The sequence below is a fragment of the Heterocephalus glaber genome, unplaced genomic scaffold (assembly GCF_053883595.1).
Source record: "Heterocephalus glaber isolate CG9 unplaced genomic scaffold, H.glaber_assembly_v1.0 deba00001608, whole genome shotgun sequence".
NCBI classification, from domain to species: Eukaryota; Metazoa; Chordata; class Mammalia; order Rodentia; family Bathyergidae; genus Heterocephalus; species Heterocephalus glaber.
In genome coordinates, this window is record NW_028258379.1 from 12994046 (window position 1) to 13010034 (window position 15989).

The 15989-nt window shown below is 47.9% G+C and overlaps 1 protein-coding gene across 13 annotated transcripts in view; it reads left to right on the forward strand.

Moving 5' to 3' along the window:
• The window catches only part of Rgs6 (regulator of G protein signaling 6), a 596709-nt gene extending 581204 nt beyond the window's left edge, over positions 1-15505 (forward strand). For 5 of the 13 annotated variants that reach the window (XM_004837270.4, XM_087195071.1, XM_087195070.1 and 2 more), the window contains 2 exons: positions 2775-2841; positions 11302-15501. In XM_004837270.4, the coding sequence (XP_004837327.1) occupies positions 2775-2841; positions 11302-11474 (240 nt within the window). In that variant the 3' untranslated portion in view covers positions 11475-15501. Of the gene's footprint in view, positions 1-2774; positions 2842-11301 lie in introns of all 13 variants that reach the window. The other 8 variants (XM_087195075.1, XM_087195073.1, XM_087195076.1 and 5 more) reach the window with 4 other exon arrangements.
• Positions 15506-15989: the final 484 nt, after the last annotated feature.

Below are 15989 nucleotides of genomic sequence, written 5' to 3' on the forward strand. Positions count from 1 at the left end.
TTTTAATAAGACAAGTTTTAAAGCCAAAGAAAGCCTGGTCAGAGTTGATGGATACTGTGTTCTCTCAGACACTCATTTAAAACCCTGTGAGGTAAGAATGATGCCTGGATCTAAGGGATGAGGGAGGGGGAGACAGCCACATCTTGGGGGCACCTGTGCTTATCCTCTGGGTTAGAGAATCGTTCTACACTGTGCCCTGGCCTTTCTCTCTTGCATGAGAGCATGGTGCATTGTGCTCCCATGCCTAATAGGAACAGAGGGTCTATCAAGCAAGGACAGAAGGCCTGACTTTGGTATCACAGCAGATTAAGTTAGGAAATGGAGATAAAGCATCTAATACAAAACTTGAGCCAACTTTGTAATCTACAGCAAAAGTAATAGGTCAATTCTATTCTGGGTGATACTGGGAGGCTCCAGGGCATTCATAATTCTAAATATGTAAAGAAATCAAGTGTTAGCATCTGTGGTGATCATGATCCAGTGGTCCTATACTTGATGGAGGTCTCCGTAGTAATGATATGCCTTCAGACCCCACTATTTCCTAGCCCTCAATCATAGCTTTCTTAAATAATTCCTAGGTCTGTAGAACATCTTGAGAAGGACCACCAAGAAAGAATGGGGATTGGGTGGTGTCCACCAGAGCCCCCAACCTGCCCTTCAGCAGCTTTATCCAGGTTTGGGGTCAGGGTTCCCTCAGTTTCCATGTTCCCCAGGGACTGCAGAGGTATCTACACAGTGAAGTGCATCTCGCTCCAGCAGGAGTATGTTTTTGAGAGTTCCCTGATTGCCGCTCATAACTGGTGCCATCCAGACTGCTCCTTAGCCCAGTGGTAGCTGGTTATCTGCCACTTGTGTCACTCAAGAGAAAGAGGCTGAGTTTTAACTGAGCTACAGCACCACCCAGAGTCAAAAGCCAAAAATCTGGCTGTGATATTTCCCCGAGCTACATTCCCATCCATGACTGGAGATGACCTGCTTGCTTTGTCCCTGAGAAATCTATCCTTTCAGTACCCACGGAAATGCAGAAAAGTAAGTGACACTAAAGACAGGCTGCCCCTAGGGGATCCCTATTTGTCCACATGACATGAATATGAGACCCTGGGAAAGTCATTTACATGCCCAATGGACATAACAAAGCCTAATGCACAAGGTGGTTGTTGGCACTAAACAAGGTCGTGACAGCCATAGCTGCCATTTCTCAGAAGCTCACAGTATTATACTGTGTCATGCTGGGCTTGGCCTGAGACAGACTTCAATTCTGCTCCAGCTCTACCACTTAGTTGGATGACATGACAGTTCAGTTTCCTTGTCCACAAAAGGAAATAAATAACAAAGTGGGAAAAATACATAAAGACCTCAACATACTCTGCAGTGTATGTGCCCAGTAAGTATAACTCTTAGTATTATTTTCATCATTATAGTGTTACTTGCAACCCATATATAGCTCTCCACTTATTTCATTTCCAACAATATTCTTTGAAATAGGTATCATTGTATTTATTTTTGCAGTTGAGGGTGGATAACAGTGTATCTTGTATGACAATATGTGCAAAGTGTATTTATTACAGTGACTAGTGTGGTAACTACTCAATAAATGGTATCTATTACTACTGCCTCTTTTTAAAGTCAACTCCGAGAGCTGGTTTCTCTGCTTTCCTGGGGAATGGAGGCGTTGTGGCCCTGCAGGCCAGCTTCTCCCCTTTGGTCAATTTCCCATGTTCCCATAGCATTTCCCAGGAAGCCCAAGCAGCTGTAGATCTTGTCAGCCTGGAAGGTGGAAAGAGCCACAGGTAAACTGTTGCAATATTTCCAGGACCTGATATTTGGCCTCTACTGAGATGCAAGATCCTAAAATGCTTTGTGCTTTCAGGCACAGACTGGTAATGGTTCTACCCATAATAAGAATATGAAATCTAAAGGGGCCGGGGATTTAGCTCAGTGGTTCTGGCGCCTGCCTTGCAAGCACAAGGTCCCGAGTTCGATCCCTGGTACCAGAAAAAAAAAAAGAATATGAAATCTAGTACCTCAGATCTATCCCCCTGCATGATAGCCCCAATCCCAGAACACTTACCTCTCAGTTGCCTGCCTGCTTGGAGCCTCCCTAAGTACTACAACCTCACCATGTCCAGTTGTTCCATTGTCAGATAAACAGAGGTTTCTATTTTTTTAACCACTTATTACACAGTGAGGTTTGTGGAAGAGTCAGAAGCAAGTGGCAGGGGATGCTTTGAAATCTCTTGATAAACCAACCAACCCCTGGGGTGTGTGCTCCTACTGCTTCTAGCACTGATAGAAACAGAAGCAGACAGATCATTTCCACTGACATGAGTGGCTTTTTCCTGGGGACAATTCTTTTTTTATATATGTATTTTAAGGTAAATGCTTTAAGTTGGCAGTATTTGTCAAAGATTGGCATTGTAGGAGTGGATCTAAAACTCTACAGCTAATGAGGTGGCTGCTTATGGACCTTGCATGCGATGCTTATGGGAGTGCCTGTAATGTGAATGTGCACACAAGTGTGTGTACAGGTGTATACAGGTGTGTACAAGTGTATACACAGGTGCCTGTGCTGCTTGCTTGATCCATGCCTCAGAGTTTGGCGTGTGGCAGGTGTGTGACCACATACTGCGGACCTGCATGTGCTCCTGTGCATGGACCGCTTGTCTGCTGTGGCCGTGGCGGGAGGGCAGGGGCTCCTCTAGAGCCACAGGCCTTCACAGTTTCAGCTGGATAAGTTATTCTTCACTTCCCTTCCCCAAAACACAATTGCCTAGTGCTGCTGGCGCAGAGTCAGAATGGCCGCTGCATTTCACCCCCGAGGTGGCTTCCTTCCAGCAGTGGGTGAGTGATCCCGGCGTCCACACACTCTCTAACCTCGGGGATCCTTCTGCTCCAAAATCCAGCCGAAGTGATCTGTCTGTGGCCTCCACTTTGCCCACTCCTCTTGTTCTCATATCCAGATCTCATGGACAGTCAGGGACAACCATTTATCAATGTTCCCATTTTTTCTGCCCATTTTTTGAACTCAATTTTACCTTCCTAAGAAACAAAGAGCCCAGGGACCCAGAAACGATGCTGAGATGAGCCCCGTGTCCTCCTAGAGGCAGTGCACAGACAGCATTCTTGAATATTGATCTTGTAGCTCACTTCTCCAAGTGCTCATGCCCTAGCAGAAGACAGAAATGCCCACTTCCTGTGGAGATATTTTAAAGCCAATAGTAGAAGTGGGCTTCATCTCCCAGCTAAGGCTTCCATAACCCTGACTATGTGGGCCCAGAGCCAAGTCCTGCAGGAAATGTAGAAGTCTCACATTTCTACATACGAGACCACCAAGAGAGAAGGAAGCTAGGAAACAACCCACCTACTGTCCTAAAGAAACCAAAAACATATCAGCAACATGTGAAAAGGGTCTGTAGGGAATAGGGAAGTAAGAAGGTTCTCCATGACTAGGAATTCCAACAACCTGTCTTTTTCCAGAGCCTCTTGAAAATGCTGCTTAAGCTATTTCTGGCTGTATTTTTCTCAGATTAGGAATACACATCTGATAAATGCCTGCTGACCCCATTTGTGGTGGTAGGGAGGAAAGGGAAATGAGCTGTACTGCTTTGCATAAGCATCCAAATGGACATGGATATTCACTGAAGTTTATGCCTTTGGTGGGAAGGGGTCAGCAAGTTGACTGCCTGTGTTTTCTAGGCTCAATCTTAGCAGGTATCTTAAACAAGTACTTGTTTGCAGGAGCTAGTAAGTATCCTTCAGAGGATGGAGTTAAAGTCCGCAGAGTTCCAAGGAAAATTGCCAAGCTAGTGACTTCCTTTGGCTACCTTATCCACAATACCAAATTACTAAATTTTAGCTGCATACTCCCCTAGAGTCATAGTCAAGGTTACTTGAACTTCCTAGTTAGAAAAAAGTAGCATCAAGTTGTTGCCAATAGCAACATAGTCATGTCCCTGTTTCCTTTAGTCTTTTGACCTTTGCCTAATTTGGAATGAACCAGATAGAGCTTAGATGTCAAAGTACTTTTGAGGAGGAAGAAGAGAGAGGAAGAAGCAGGCATTGTGTGGACCGCAGGCAAGCATGCTACTGAAGGGCTTTACGAGCAAAATGCCCCCTCCACACCACTCCTGAGGCTACAAGGATTTCCTGCAAGTTGAATGTAGAAAGGGCAACAGGATTGTTTGGTCAGTAGAGAGGAAGGACAGAAGAAAGAGCAAGTAAAAAGAGAGGGAGATTTCCACTGCAGGGGAGGCAGAGAGCAGGGAAAATGGAAATGCACAGCTTGGAAAGGAGGCCAGGGAGCTTGTGCCTGGGCATTCTGCCACCAATGTAGGGCTCAGCTGCTGAGCTCTTGTCACTCCCAGCATTCCTGCCTGGTTCCAGATTTGTCCCTGCACAGCTGGAGCGACTATGAAGGAAAGTCTCCCATCACTCACCTAGACCAACAGGCAGAAGTTGGCCTTGTAAATGACAACCTTAATGAGGGCCAGGAGCCAGAGGCCAGGAACTACCACCCAAGGAAGGCTTCCCAAATTAGGCACTTGACCTAGAATGATTTGAAATTGGGTTGGTTTCAATTGAAGTAGTTCACTTTGCCTGGCCCACCTTAGAAAGGTAAACAGCTGTTTCTGGGATAGTCATTTGGGAAGAGTCCAGAGAAGTCAGCACTGGTAACACAGCACCATAAACAGAATGGTGGCTTTACTTGCTGTAAATCTGTATGCACCAGGCAATAGTGACCTGCATCCAAGCTTGGTACAGTAGCCTAAAGCTCCTTTCGCCAATCCTGTCTGGCAGAAGAGAGCTCCTCTCAGGTCACATCCCAAATGTGATGGGGGGAAGCTCTTGACCAGAGCAGCTACTGCCTGGGAGAGCCGCAAGCAGAGCCCAAGAGCTGAAGGCTCTCGCTCAGGAGGTTAAGAAAATCACCCTGTACCACTCAGAGAGCTGGTGCAGTATAGGTGGGCACGGAAGAGTCCATGGTCCCTGGGCATTTCCATTTGCTTCCTTCCTGGGGAGTCAGGGCCGCTTGCAGAGCAGCTGCATACCTCATGAAGGACGACCACCTTGGCTTTGTGCACACACTGGTTAGCTGTCTGCTCTCAGGCAAGTTACTCAAGGCCTGAGTCTGTTTCCTCATCTATTTAGTGGGGTTACAGGAATGTCTACCTAGCGAGGACACTGTGGACATTAGTGTGAGTGTCTGTCAGATGACCAGTCAGCTGGCCCTCAGTGAGCATTCAATAGGCAGCTGTTAGCGACTGTATCCCTGATGGTGGGACATCCCAACCCTGCCACATCAAGTCCTGGGCAATTTAAAGAGGAGAACACTTATGAAAGGAGGTACATGAGAAATTGATGCCACTCAGATGGGGAAGAATAAGAAAATTAATGAGAAAGGCCTTAAGAAGTCAGGAGGTAGATGAGTCCTTTTACATTAATCCAGATAGGAGGGCTTACAAGAACTCGTTTTTTTCTGTTTGAAATTAGACAGATGGGTAGAGATAGGAAGGAAGGAAGGAAGGAAGGAAGGAAGGAAGGAAGGAAGGAAGAAAGGGAAAGAAAGAAAGAAAGAAAGAAAGAAAGAAAGAAAGAAAGAAAGAAAGAAAGAAAGAAAGAAAGAAAGAAAGGCTGGTAGGTGTTGGAATGAGGTATCTGAACCTAAGTGTCCCGGTGAAATTTTGTGAGAATTGCTTTCAGATGATGTGACTTCCACAGTCAGAAGTAGAAGTCACAGGTAGATTCCACAGTCCTACCATTTATATGGCAAAACCTGGTTGTTTATACCATTGCACATACGATGATGTACCTACCATTTCAAAAAAATTTATGATTTTTACTTTGATCATCTCTTTTATTTCTTTAAAGATTTGCATTTAAGTATATATGAGCACATAATTAATTTTTCTGCCAGTGAAGTTTTGCTATTAATTCAATTCTCACCTATCCCATGTATGTTTTAAATGGATGTTGCTTTATGTGTGTGATACATCTTTGTATAAAATCTCAAATAAAGAGAATATTTAAAAATCAAATAAAATGCCCTTCAGCCCCTGAGAGAGATCAGAAAGCTTGGGGAGGACCCAAGAGTAATACAGACCCCAGGAAAGAATCTTGCCACAGGGCTCCTTCCCTGACTCCTTACAGAAGGCTGAGACAGCCAGAAATATCCTCCCTTCTCAAGCGGCTCTGACCTAGCTCTGGTGTGCATTAGCTAGAGGTAGCCCTTTGCCTCATCTCATTACCTGGTTTGTCCATTTCTATCTGCCCCACCTTGCTTCACAGGGTTGAATAGAAGGAGATGAGAGATGGAGAGCTGGAAGTGTTTTGACATAAATCTATATAAAGCATGGATCTTCCTATCATCCTCTGCCACAGTTTCTCAGACCCTGAGCCATCCCAAGCAGATGCCACTCTCTCTCTCTCCGACTCTTCATCATTGAGAAAAGGAGATGCCATAGAATTGCTTGAGCTCACTATTAAAATTATTTCTTTTACCTTGCTGAGTGAAGAGGAACCACTAGGACCACCAACCCCCAGGGAGTCACCTGATGAAGTCAGGCAGTGCCTTGGCTTCTCCCTAGGCAACAGAACCCCTAACTTCCCCACCCAGCTCTCAGGTTCCTGAATGCTGTCCTCAGCAAGTCCCCTCAGGCCTATGCTTGCACACATGTACACCTTTTAGGAGTTTGAGCATCAGCCAGTCAAGGTGACCTTCAAACTCCTTACTAGGACAACCCATCCCTGGGACCTCCTACTTCTTGCCTGATAGAGTCACTTGGTGAGCCCTAGTCAGCAAAACACCATTTTTCATGAGCAAGGATGAAAAATGCCTATGTGTCACACCAGGGGGATTAGTTTGGATCAATGGAAGCTAGAAATAGTCCAAATTAGTACTGCTGCAAGTTCCAGTGCCCCTAGCAGAGGAATCTGAGTTTCTCCCATACCAGAGGAGGAAGCACTGAATTTCTCCAAAGGCACAGTTGGGCCCAGAAACTTAAAAAGAGTGAGGAGTGGCGAATTCTCAGGCAGAGATGATGGCAGGGATTTTTTTCCTAACCTTTTTTTCCCTTTTGAGGGATAAAATATATATGGTCTAAAATATACATAGATCTGAAATGCACGGTTCAATGAATTTGACAAATATATATGCTTGTGTAACTTGTACCCCATCACCCTAGAAAGTTTCCTCACACTGCTTCCCAGTCAATTCTGCCCTCTTCTCCAGGAGCAGCCACACTTGGTTTCTATCCTCCCAGTAGCCTGGATTTTGATTTGATTCTCCGGAGACCTGAAACTGTGGTCTTAGGTCACCTGGGCAAATCAGCAGGAAAATCTCATCAGCAGTTCACATGTCTATTCCCTTAGTGTTGAAAAGGGTCCCCTGAGCCCCTAGTTCTTAACTGTGCTGCCCCCATAAGCCACTTGACCCCCAGGGCTACTTACTCCCCGAGCCACAGCCCTCTTCCTGGCCAGAGTTTAGCATCAGTCTCCCAGGTAAGTAAGTGGCAGAAGGGCTGGGTAACCCGGATGGGGTTGTGCATGCTTTGTTGATTAGTATCTGAAAGTGCAATGCACAGAGCAGCATGACAAGCAGCATGTTGATTTTTCTTAAAGCACTGCACAAATGGGAGGTAGCCCTTTTGTGCATTTCCTTTCAGAAACAAAGGATTCCGTGACCACCTTCTTCCAGGCTTGTAGCCACCAAGATGACCACAGAGCTGAAATGATTAGTCTGAGTGGAGGGTGGGAATTGAGTGTGTGGGTGTTCGTGAACCCAACACTGAGCCCTGTGGTCCATGAAATTGAAGGATCCCAAGTGCTATTGGATTACATGTTGCCAAATGTCTCGCAGGGGAAAAGCATTTTGTCGACATGCAAAGCTTTGGTGTCTCTGGAATGTACCTTCTGCAGCTCAGTTCTTAATCGCTGTATATTTTTTCACTTGGACAAAGAGTACCTGCTGATACCATTTTCAACTACCCTCAGCTGCTTCACTCAGCTCCGCCCAGGCCTCGGGCTGAGCTGGCTGCAGTTTCCTGGCACCATGATCCATTCCCAGCTGACCAGCACTGGGAAACATCACACATTTATGACCTGAAAAAACCACTGTATCTGTAACCATGCAAGGGCCAGGCACAGACACAAAATTACCACTTTCCTGCCTAAGCACTTCCTGCAGAATCATGGGAACTGGAGGCAGGGATGGGAGGAAAAGGAGGAGGATAAGAGCCCTAGAGTCAGTGGGCAGAAAATCCCTGTCTCTGGGCAGAGCAGGTGCCTTAGGAGCTGCTTGCAGGCCCACGGGGGCATATCCTTCTGGGCAGCTCCTCTATGAACACAGGTATCCTCTGTTCTCAGATTTCCCTTTGATGCCTGAATACTATGGGAGCCTCAGCTTTTCAGAAGGGAGGCCACTGCTGAGCAAGTAGGACTGCAGGATCTCTTCCCACAAAGCCCTGGGCTAGGCATCTAGCTGTGCCTACATCCCGCATGATTAACCGCCTTCCAGCCCGAGCTCACTCACTCACCCAGGAGGTCACAGAGTGGCGGGTAGATTGCAGTGGGCTGAGCTGCTTCCCAAGCTATCCCCAACCCTCGTGACCTCCATCTTCAGCAGCTGAAATGGCATTTGGTAAATATGGGTGCGCAGCAGTGGAGAAAGGTAGACAAAACTGCCAGACAACACCACCCAGATTGCTGAGAGATTAGGGACAATCTCAGGAGCGGCCCCTAGGTGGTCAGCTGCATCACCATCCCCCAAATTCCTAGCAAATGGAAGCTGGGCTGGGGCGGGGGGGGCAGGCAATCACAGGCTGGCCACAGGTCCTTGGAGTCAGAGCTGTGAGGCTGAGCTCCAGGACTCCAGCAGGAAGAGATTAATTAGCTCCTCCAAGCCCAGCCAGGCCCTTTCTGTAAAGCTAGGAGAGGTTAAGGGTGGTGGTGCTTCAGGGCCAAATTCACCTAGAACAAATAGACACACAGTCCTTCCTCAATCCTCGGGCCCCTCTCCAGCTAAAATGACCTCACTAATGAGAATGCAGCTGTAATGAGGGCTTGGGGTAAACCTTCCCTTCTTTGTCTCTGCGCTTTTAACATACACATTGCCAACAGACTCTTATTCGGAGGATTTAGTGATTGTTTTTTTCATATCTGTCAGCTAAATCAGAGCCCCAAATACCGCATATAGCAACTCAGAATGCATATATTTGGGTTCATGATGTGTAATTGTGGCCCTGGTGCAGGAGGGTTGGAGGAGGAGGAGGAGGACCCAGTACATTTGGTGTGTAGCTACTGAGGCAATAAGCAGCTCCCAAGAAGAAAGCAAAATTCTTTAGTGCCTTTCACAGAAGCAGGGGAGATGGGGGGAGGCTCATACCAGGAAGTCCCTAGACCCACATTTTCCCCGAAAGGACCCATACTGCCATACCGCCTGCCTTCAGGCCTGTGGTGAGGAATCACATTCCCAGGTGAATCAAGTGGGTGACCAATACTGCTGGCTCCACTGTAAGAAAGGGGACTTGGGGACACTGACAGCTATCTGTGTGCCATAGAATCTGGGGCTGCAAGTCAGGCAGTGAAGGCCAGCCTCCGCCTTCTAAGAGCTACTGGGGCACCTGCCCTGCTCTAGAGAAAGACATGGCTATCCTCTTCAATGATTCTCAAAGACGGATACAGTAACACTCTAGGATTTTTTTAAAAAGCTGATTAAAAACTCCTTTGGCTGGTATAATTGTACCTTGCTGCAAGTTCAGTTTAGCGTATTTGAAGATTCAGATAAGGCTGTTGATGTCAGGAGACTGAGAGTCTGTGGGGGCGGTATGTATGTCTGTGGTATGTGTGTTTGTTAACATAGGAGAAAAATTAAAAGTTTTTGTCTCACTAGTGAAAATGAGGAAAAAAGGAGAGGTACAGGCAGATTTCTAACAGCTCCTGAGAGCAATTCAGCTTCTGGACAAGCCCCCATTCATGGCATCAGAATGCTCAGCCAGGCTGGCCACATCCCTCCATGGAGATCTAAGCCAGATGACACATTGTTCTGCATCCAGCTAACTCCAAGCCTGTGTTATTCCTTTACAGATATACCCATTATCCATCAATTCATTAATCAGCAGGTTTATTGAGTACTCTACCAGGCTTCACAAACCTGGTCAATTTTATAAAATTATATCCAGCTTATACCTAGTCGAGCCCAGTAAACAAGATGAGCCCCCACACCCCACTTGGAAACAAACATGAGGAATTGCCGCCCCTTGCAGTCTCCCCACCAAACCCTTGCTGAGGGGGATCATCCACTACCCTTGCAGATGGGGATGATGTCACTGACCTGCTGTCAATAACAGGATGGGTTTTGAGTGTTTTCCCAGAGACAGTGATCAGTCTGCTTGAGTCCAGCCACGCACTCCTCTGGACTCCTGTCCAACAGTATGGATTTCTAAAGTGGGTGAGCCAAGGAAGGACACAGACTATGTCAGGGAAATAAGCAGAGCAACTGAGCCTCATTCTTCCCCTCATCCCTCCTCCTGGTGCCCAGTTCTGAATCCCTCCCTGGTCTGTAGCTCCCCAAGTACCTCTCCAGGGTCTTTGACAACTAAAGTCTCCCTGGACTTCTATGCCTCGTGCACTGGACCTCATGGTCTAGTTTATGATTTTAGTTTTAGAGAATAGCCACAACAGTTTAAGTAAAGAGCTTGTAGACTTCCTGCTGTGAAATCATCAAAATCAATCTTTGGGTATCACAGGCGGGGAGTTAAGAATGGGAGGCAAGAGGAGCACACTGCTCTGGGACCACCAGTGGCTCTGAGGCCCAGAAAACACTCTCGTCACTTTCATGGTCCCAGAACTCACCACCAAGGGGATTCCAAAGTCTGTGTATCTATCCTGTATTTTGATCAGAATTCACAGCCAAGAACTATTTGGATCAATCCACCTTCCCCGACCCTGATACTCTCAAATCCACCACTTCCTTCCTCAACTTGAATATAATCAAATTCAAGAGCGAGTTTAAATGCCTGATTTTAGGCAAGAAAAACTCCCACTACTGACCCCCCCCCTCCCCCAAAAGTACCAGCAATACCCGCTCTCTCCCCCAACCTGCCCTGCAGTCCTGGCTTTTTCCCACTGTCCCCAGTTAGGGCTCCTGAACCTAGAGACCCTATACCAAGATGGTCAGTCAGGTTGGTTGGTCCTTTGGTCTCCGTGGCTCATGCAACAATTAATTCACCTGTCTGGCTCTCTGTCTCTGTTCTTCCGCATGTGTGCACACCTGTGCATGCTTCTCTGTCTGCTGTCTCTCTGCAGGGAAAGTCACTGGCGGGGAAGCGCCTCACCGGCCTGATGCAGTCCTCCTGATGGTTCCCAGTGCCGGACAGGGGCCTGGGCCTGCAGAGCACCCCGGCAGGCGGCAGCGCTCCACATCTGCGGACAGAGTTTCCTTGCACGGAGATTTGGTCACTGTGAAGGAGAAAGAGTGAGGGCTGTGGAGGGCAATGGTGGGGAGACTCAGTGGGTGAACAGGAAGACCAGAAGGAAAGCGTCCACAGAGCCTGGGGCCAGCCAGGAGAAGCCCCTGTTTACAACCTCTCTTCCTTGTACAGTCGTATGCCAGAGCTCCAGGTCAGGGGAGAACGTCTCATGGGATTCCTGGCAGACCATCACTTGAGATGATATCCTTAATATCCTTGCTCCTCCGACTGTCTGGGGCATCACACCTTGTGGCAAACTCTAAAAGGACAGTGGCCTTGGGAGCACCCAGTATTACACATTCTCTCTCTCTCTCTCTCTCTCTCTCTGTCTCTGTCTCTAGGGCACCCACTTGGGCACCATAGTTATGGCCACCGTGTCCCCTCCATCGGCTGCCTCTCCCACTCCCTGTGGTCACCCAGGTGTAAGGGGCTAGCACCAGGCATCACTCTCACTACACTATCCCAATCTCGTCCGGAGCACTTAGGCAACCTCACCTCAAGTTCTTTCCGCCCCCTTTGAGAACAATTTTTGAAAAGGTCTCCATGCGTGTGGTGGCTGCCCTCAATCTTCTCAAATATCTCAAGGGTCCAACACCTTGTGGAACCACTGATTCAGATGAAAGAATGGGTTGTTTAACAGCCATGGAGGTTCTGATGACTATCTTTGAAAAATTTCTTATTTCATCATTTATCCTGTTTTCCCCCTTACTTCTTGGTTTTACTCAGAATAAACATGGCTATGAATTTGGGAGCTATTGGGATTCTCCCCTCCCTGGCTCCAGGTGGAGGCTGGAAGAGCATCCAGCCCAGGTGGGGCCTGGGTTGCAGGGCTGACCGCCCCCTCATGATGGCATCCTGCCAAGCACAGTCAGACCCTTGCTGGGTCAGACCTCAGCTCTGCCTGAAGCTGGGACAGAGCACACTTTGGCAGGTCCAGGCCAGACCCACATCATTCCCTTCCCAGGCTTGATCTGAGGGCCCCACCAAAGAATCCTACTAAACAAAGCTGATTGCCTAAGAGAAAGCAAAACCTGCAAAAAACTACAAAAGACCCCCCTGTATTCCCTTTGCGTGTGTGTCAAAATGACTCTTTGCCAACTGAGCTGTGAGGTCATGTATGTAAAGCATCAAGTCAGGTGCCAGACATGTAGTAAGTGCTTAGCAAATGGTAGCTCATACTGTGATTGTTATTGTTATTATTGTGATACCTGTGAGCCCTCAGACAGAGCTGTATTAAGTAACTGGTTTTTTAATTCAGACACTCACCCACACACACCTGCTATGATGATCCTCCTTTGATCTATCTTTGGCCACAGGTGAAAAAAGTCTCCCTTGGGAGTGTATAAACAGACACATCGAAGGAAACAAGTGATCCCTGGTGTTTCTTTACTCATGCAGGCAAATTCACCAGCTGGTGACCAAAAAGCTCAAAAGCTTGTCTACAGTCCTGGCCTCCTGTTTGCTTCTCTGTGACCCATCTTTCCACCTCCCACCTCTGAGTCCTTTCTGTGTCTGCTTCCACACAGCCCTGTCCTCTGGCCCAAGCCTCCTGTCCCTCACAATGGAGCCACCCTGTGCAATAAGAGTCCTCCTTAGGGTTGTATCCTTATGGATTTTGACCACTACACCTCAGTTTCTCCCACTGGCAGTAGTTCCTCTCTTTTTCAGATGAAGTGGAAATCACAGAGATGATATGTTGGGTTCTCCAAGTATCTCCAAAGGTGACAATTTAGAGCCAGATCCTTGGTGGACTCCCATACACTCAGCACAAAGACTAGCAGTTTGCAGATACTTGATAACCACTTGAAGAGTAAATGAATGTAATGAAGCCCCACCCCAAGTTATGGAGTCTTTCAATTGTTCTTCTGCTCATTCCACCTTTTTACTCCCTTCTTGTCATATAAACCTCCTGTTTCAGACTAAATCATAGTCCAAGTTCATCTGCACCCAACTTTACCCAAGGGAAGCTTTTCCCTGCTCAGGGTCCCTGGTTGTGCAACCACTGAGGCACAAGTGGTCAAGGGCGTTCTTGAACAACCACGCTCTGTGCCCTCAGTTATTCAGGGCAAGGGACCTGGCTGCCTCCTGCCCCTCCCATGGGCTTTAGGGGGCGTTCTAAGTCAGGCTGTAGATAGGGAAGGATTGGCTTCCTGGCCATGACTTCTGTGCCCCTCTCCCCCAAATTCTTGGCTGCTGCTCCTGATCTATGCTGGCCTGAGAACTGACCTCACTCTGGAAGTTCCCAGAGGGCCCAACCAGATCCAGGTGGACTGTGGCACTGAGAACAGGTGGAAGGCTTCCAAACACCTCTGGGGACAACCAGAGGGTAGGGGAGGAACAGCAGGCTCAGTAGAGATAAGGACACTTCAGAGAGATTCAAACCCAGAGCAATAACCCTCCATCCCTACCCCACAACAGAGGCAGGCTGGATCCTGTGACTACCACAACATGCTCCTCAGTAGCTCAAGCGAGGGCTGCAAGAAGAAGAACATGAAACAATCTTGCTCCAACCAAGTGGACCACACCAAGATCAGGCTACCATGCAGACCTCATAATGGAAACGTTTAGAAAATTGAGTCTTGGCCAAGTTCCCAGTAGCTTGATCTAGACAGCCAAAAATCCAGGCTAGATTAGATGTTTGAAGACAGTTCTTTAGCAAAACAGATTTCCCTGCCCTGTTCTGCCCTCTAGAAGCTACCTGAGGTCCCCTGGCTGGGCGTGGTCCCTGGGTCTAAAACTTTTCTCCCTAAGGGTTCAAAGAGAAAATATCATTTTGGCAGCCCTACAGCCAAAGCATCAGGGCAGTCTCTGCAAGTGACCACCAACCCATCAGCTCCAACACACAAGGCACCAGGCAGGGAGCATGTGACTGAAATAACCTTTCCCTGCACAGGAAAGGTACAACTGGTAGGTTACAGGTATAAATGTTCAGCAGCAGCCCGACAACCTGACCCATGCAACTGGAACTCTTTGGGCTGGGGAGAAGCCTCCTCCCTTTTAGATAGCAATGCAGCACCTTTGTTCTTTTGAGAAGCCATTCCTGTACCCTAGAAACAAAGAGAGACCCAGCAGCCAGGGCAATTGACAGGGCCTGTGTCCAGCTCCCCACTGTTGGTGGCCAGGTACTAGGCCAGCATCCTGGAAGGGCCTCTTGATATTCTGAGTTGCTGCTCAGACTGAGCTAATGGGGCCATGCTCCAAGGTGTCTTCCCTGCAGGATTCCTCGTATGTTCAAACTACCTCACCAACAGGACACTGAGCCAGGAGCCTGCCCCCCTCCCTGATTGTGGAAGTTGATGTTTTTCCTTAAAAAGCATCCCTCCCATTCTACTGCAAATGCCTGGGCTTCAAAAGCCACCACCAGGAAGCCTTCCCAGAAAGTACAAAGGATTGAGGGCTATTGGTCTTTGGACCCTTCGGAATGTAATGGAGGGAGATGTCCCAGCAAGTTCCAGGAAATAGAAAGCCCTGGGCTGGAGGAAGATAATGTGCCACCAGCCTCTAAAAGGATCTGGCTAAGATGAATATGTAGCAAGGACCATGGACTAGTCAAACAGTGGCCAAATAAATCACTTAATAATTCACCACGGGACCCTCTGAACAGAGACCTGTGCTCATGTAACCATGGCAACAGCAGATGCCAGCAACCTACTCATTAGTGCCACCCAGTGATAAGGCATCCCCTGGACAAGAAAGACCCAGGGGCCATAAAGTAGCAAAGTAGCAAATGTAGCAATAAGGACCCTAGGGCCCTAAAGGAGCAGGGTCCAAATGACTGGGACTCAGCCCTCTCCTCAGCCCTACTGAGGGCTCAGAGCTGGCTGCTGTCAGCTGTCTGAGGAGGACAGGCCCTGCTCACACTGAGGGCTCCCGTCCTATATTCTATGCCCATTTACCACATAATCATGGACACGTCGGAATGGCCTCCTCATAGTGCATGTGGTTCTCATTAGTTTATTTTTCTGGAATTTGGGGATTGGACCCCAGAACCAAACATGCTGGTAACAGTCTAAAAATAAACGACTTGAACCTACTACTGTCCAGCTAACTCTGTGTGACTTCTTGGTTTGGGGGTTCACTGCGCAGGATTTACTTCTAGAAAATAAAGCCTACCACTCCTCCCTGCTTCCAACCATGCCCCATTATCACACACACACACACGCACGCACACACACACACACACACACACACACACACGAGTCTGTTTCCCTCTCATTTGCAAGGATGCTAAGCAGCTCAGAAAAGCCAGATCATGCTGGTAGGTTGGGACAGCCATATCATCAAAAGGCTGAAGCCCTTGACTCTGCCAGGGTCTCCTTGGCTGGGTGGTCTCCACGCGCCACTGCTCATGTGCAGAATCCCAGTGGCCGCTCTGCTCTGACACTCTTCTGAAGAAACCCCCAGGATCAAAGTCCACTGCATAAAGCCAGTGCTCCTTCTGGGGAGTCTTGGTTTCCTGAGCTACAGATAATCTCATTTGCTGCTAACACCAAAGCAGCAGGACTCCAAGAGCCTGAGAGTCAG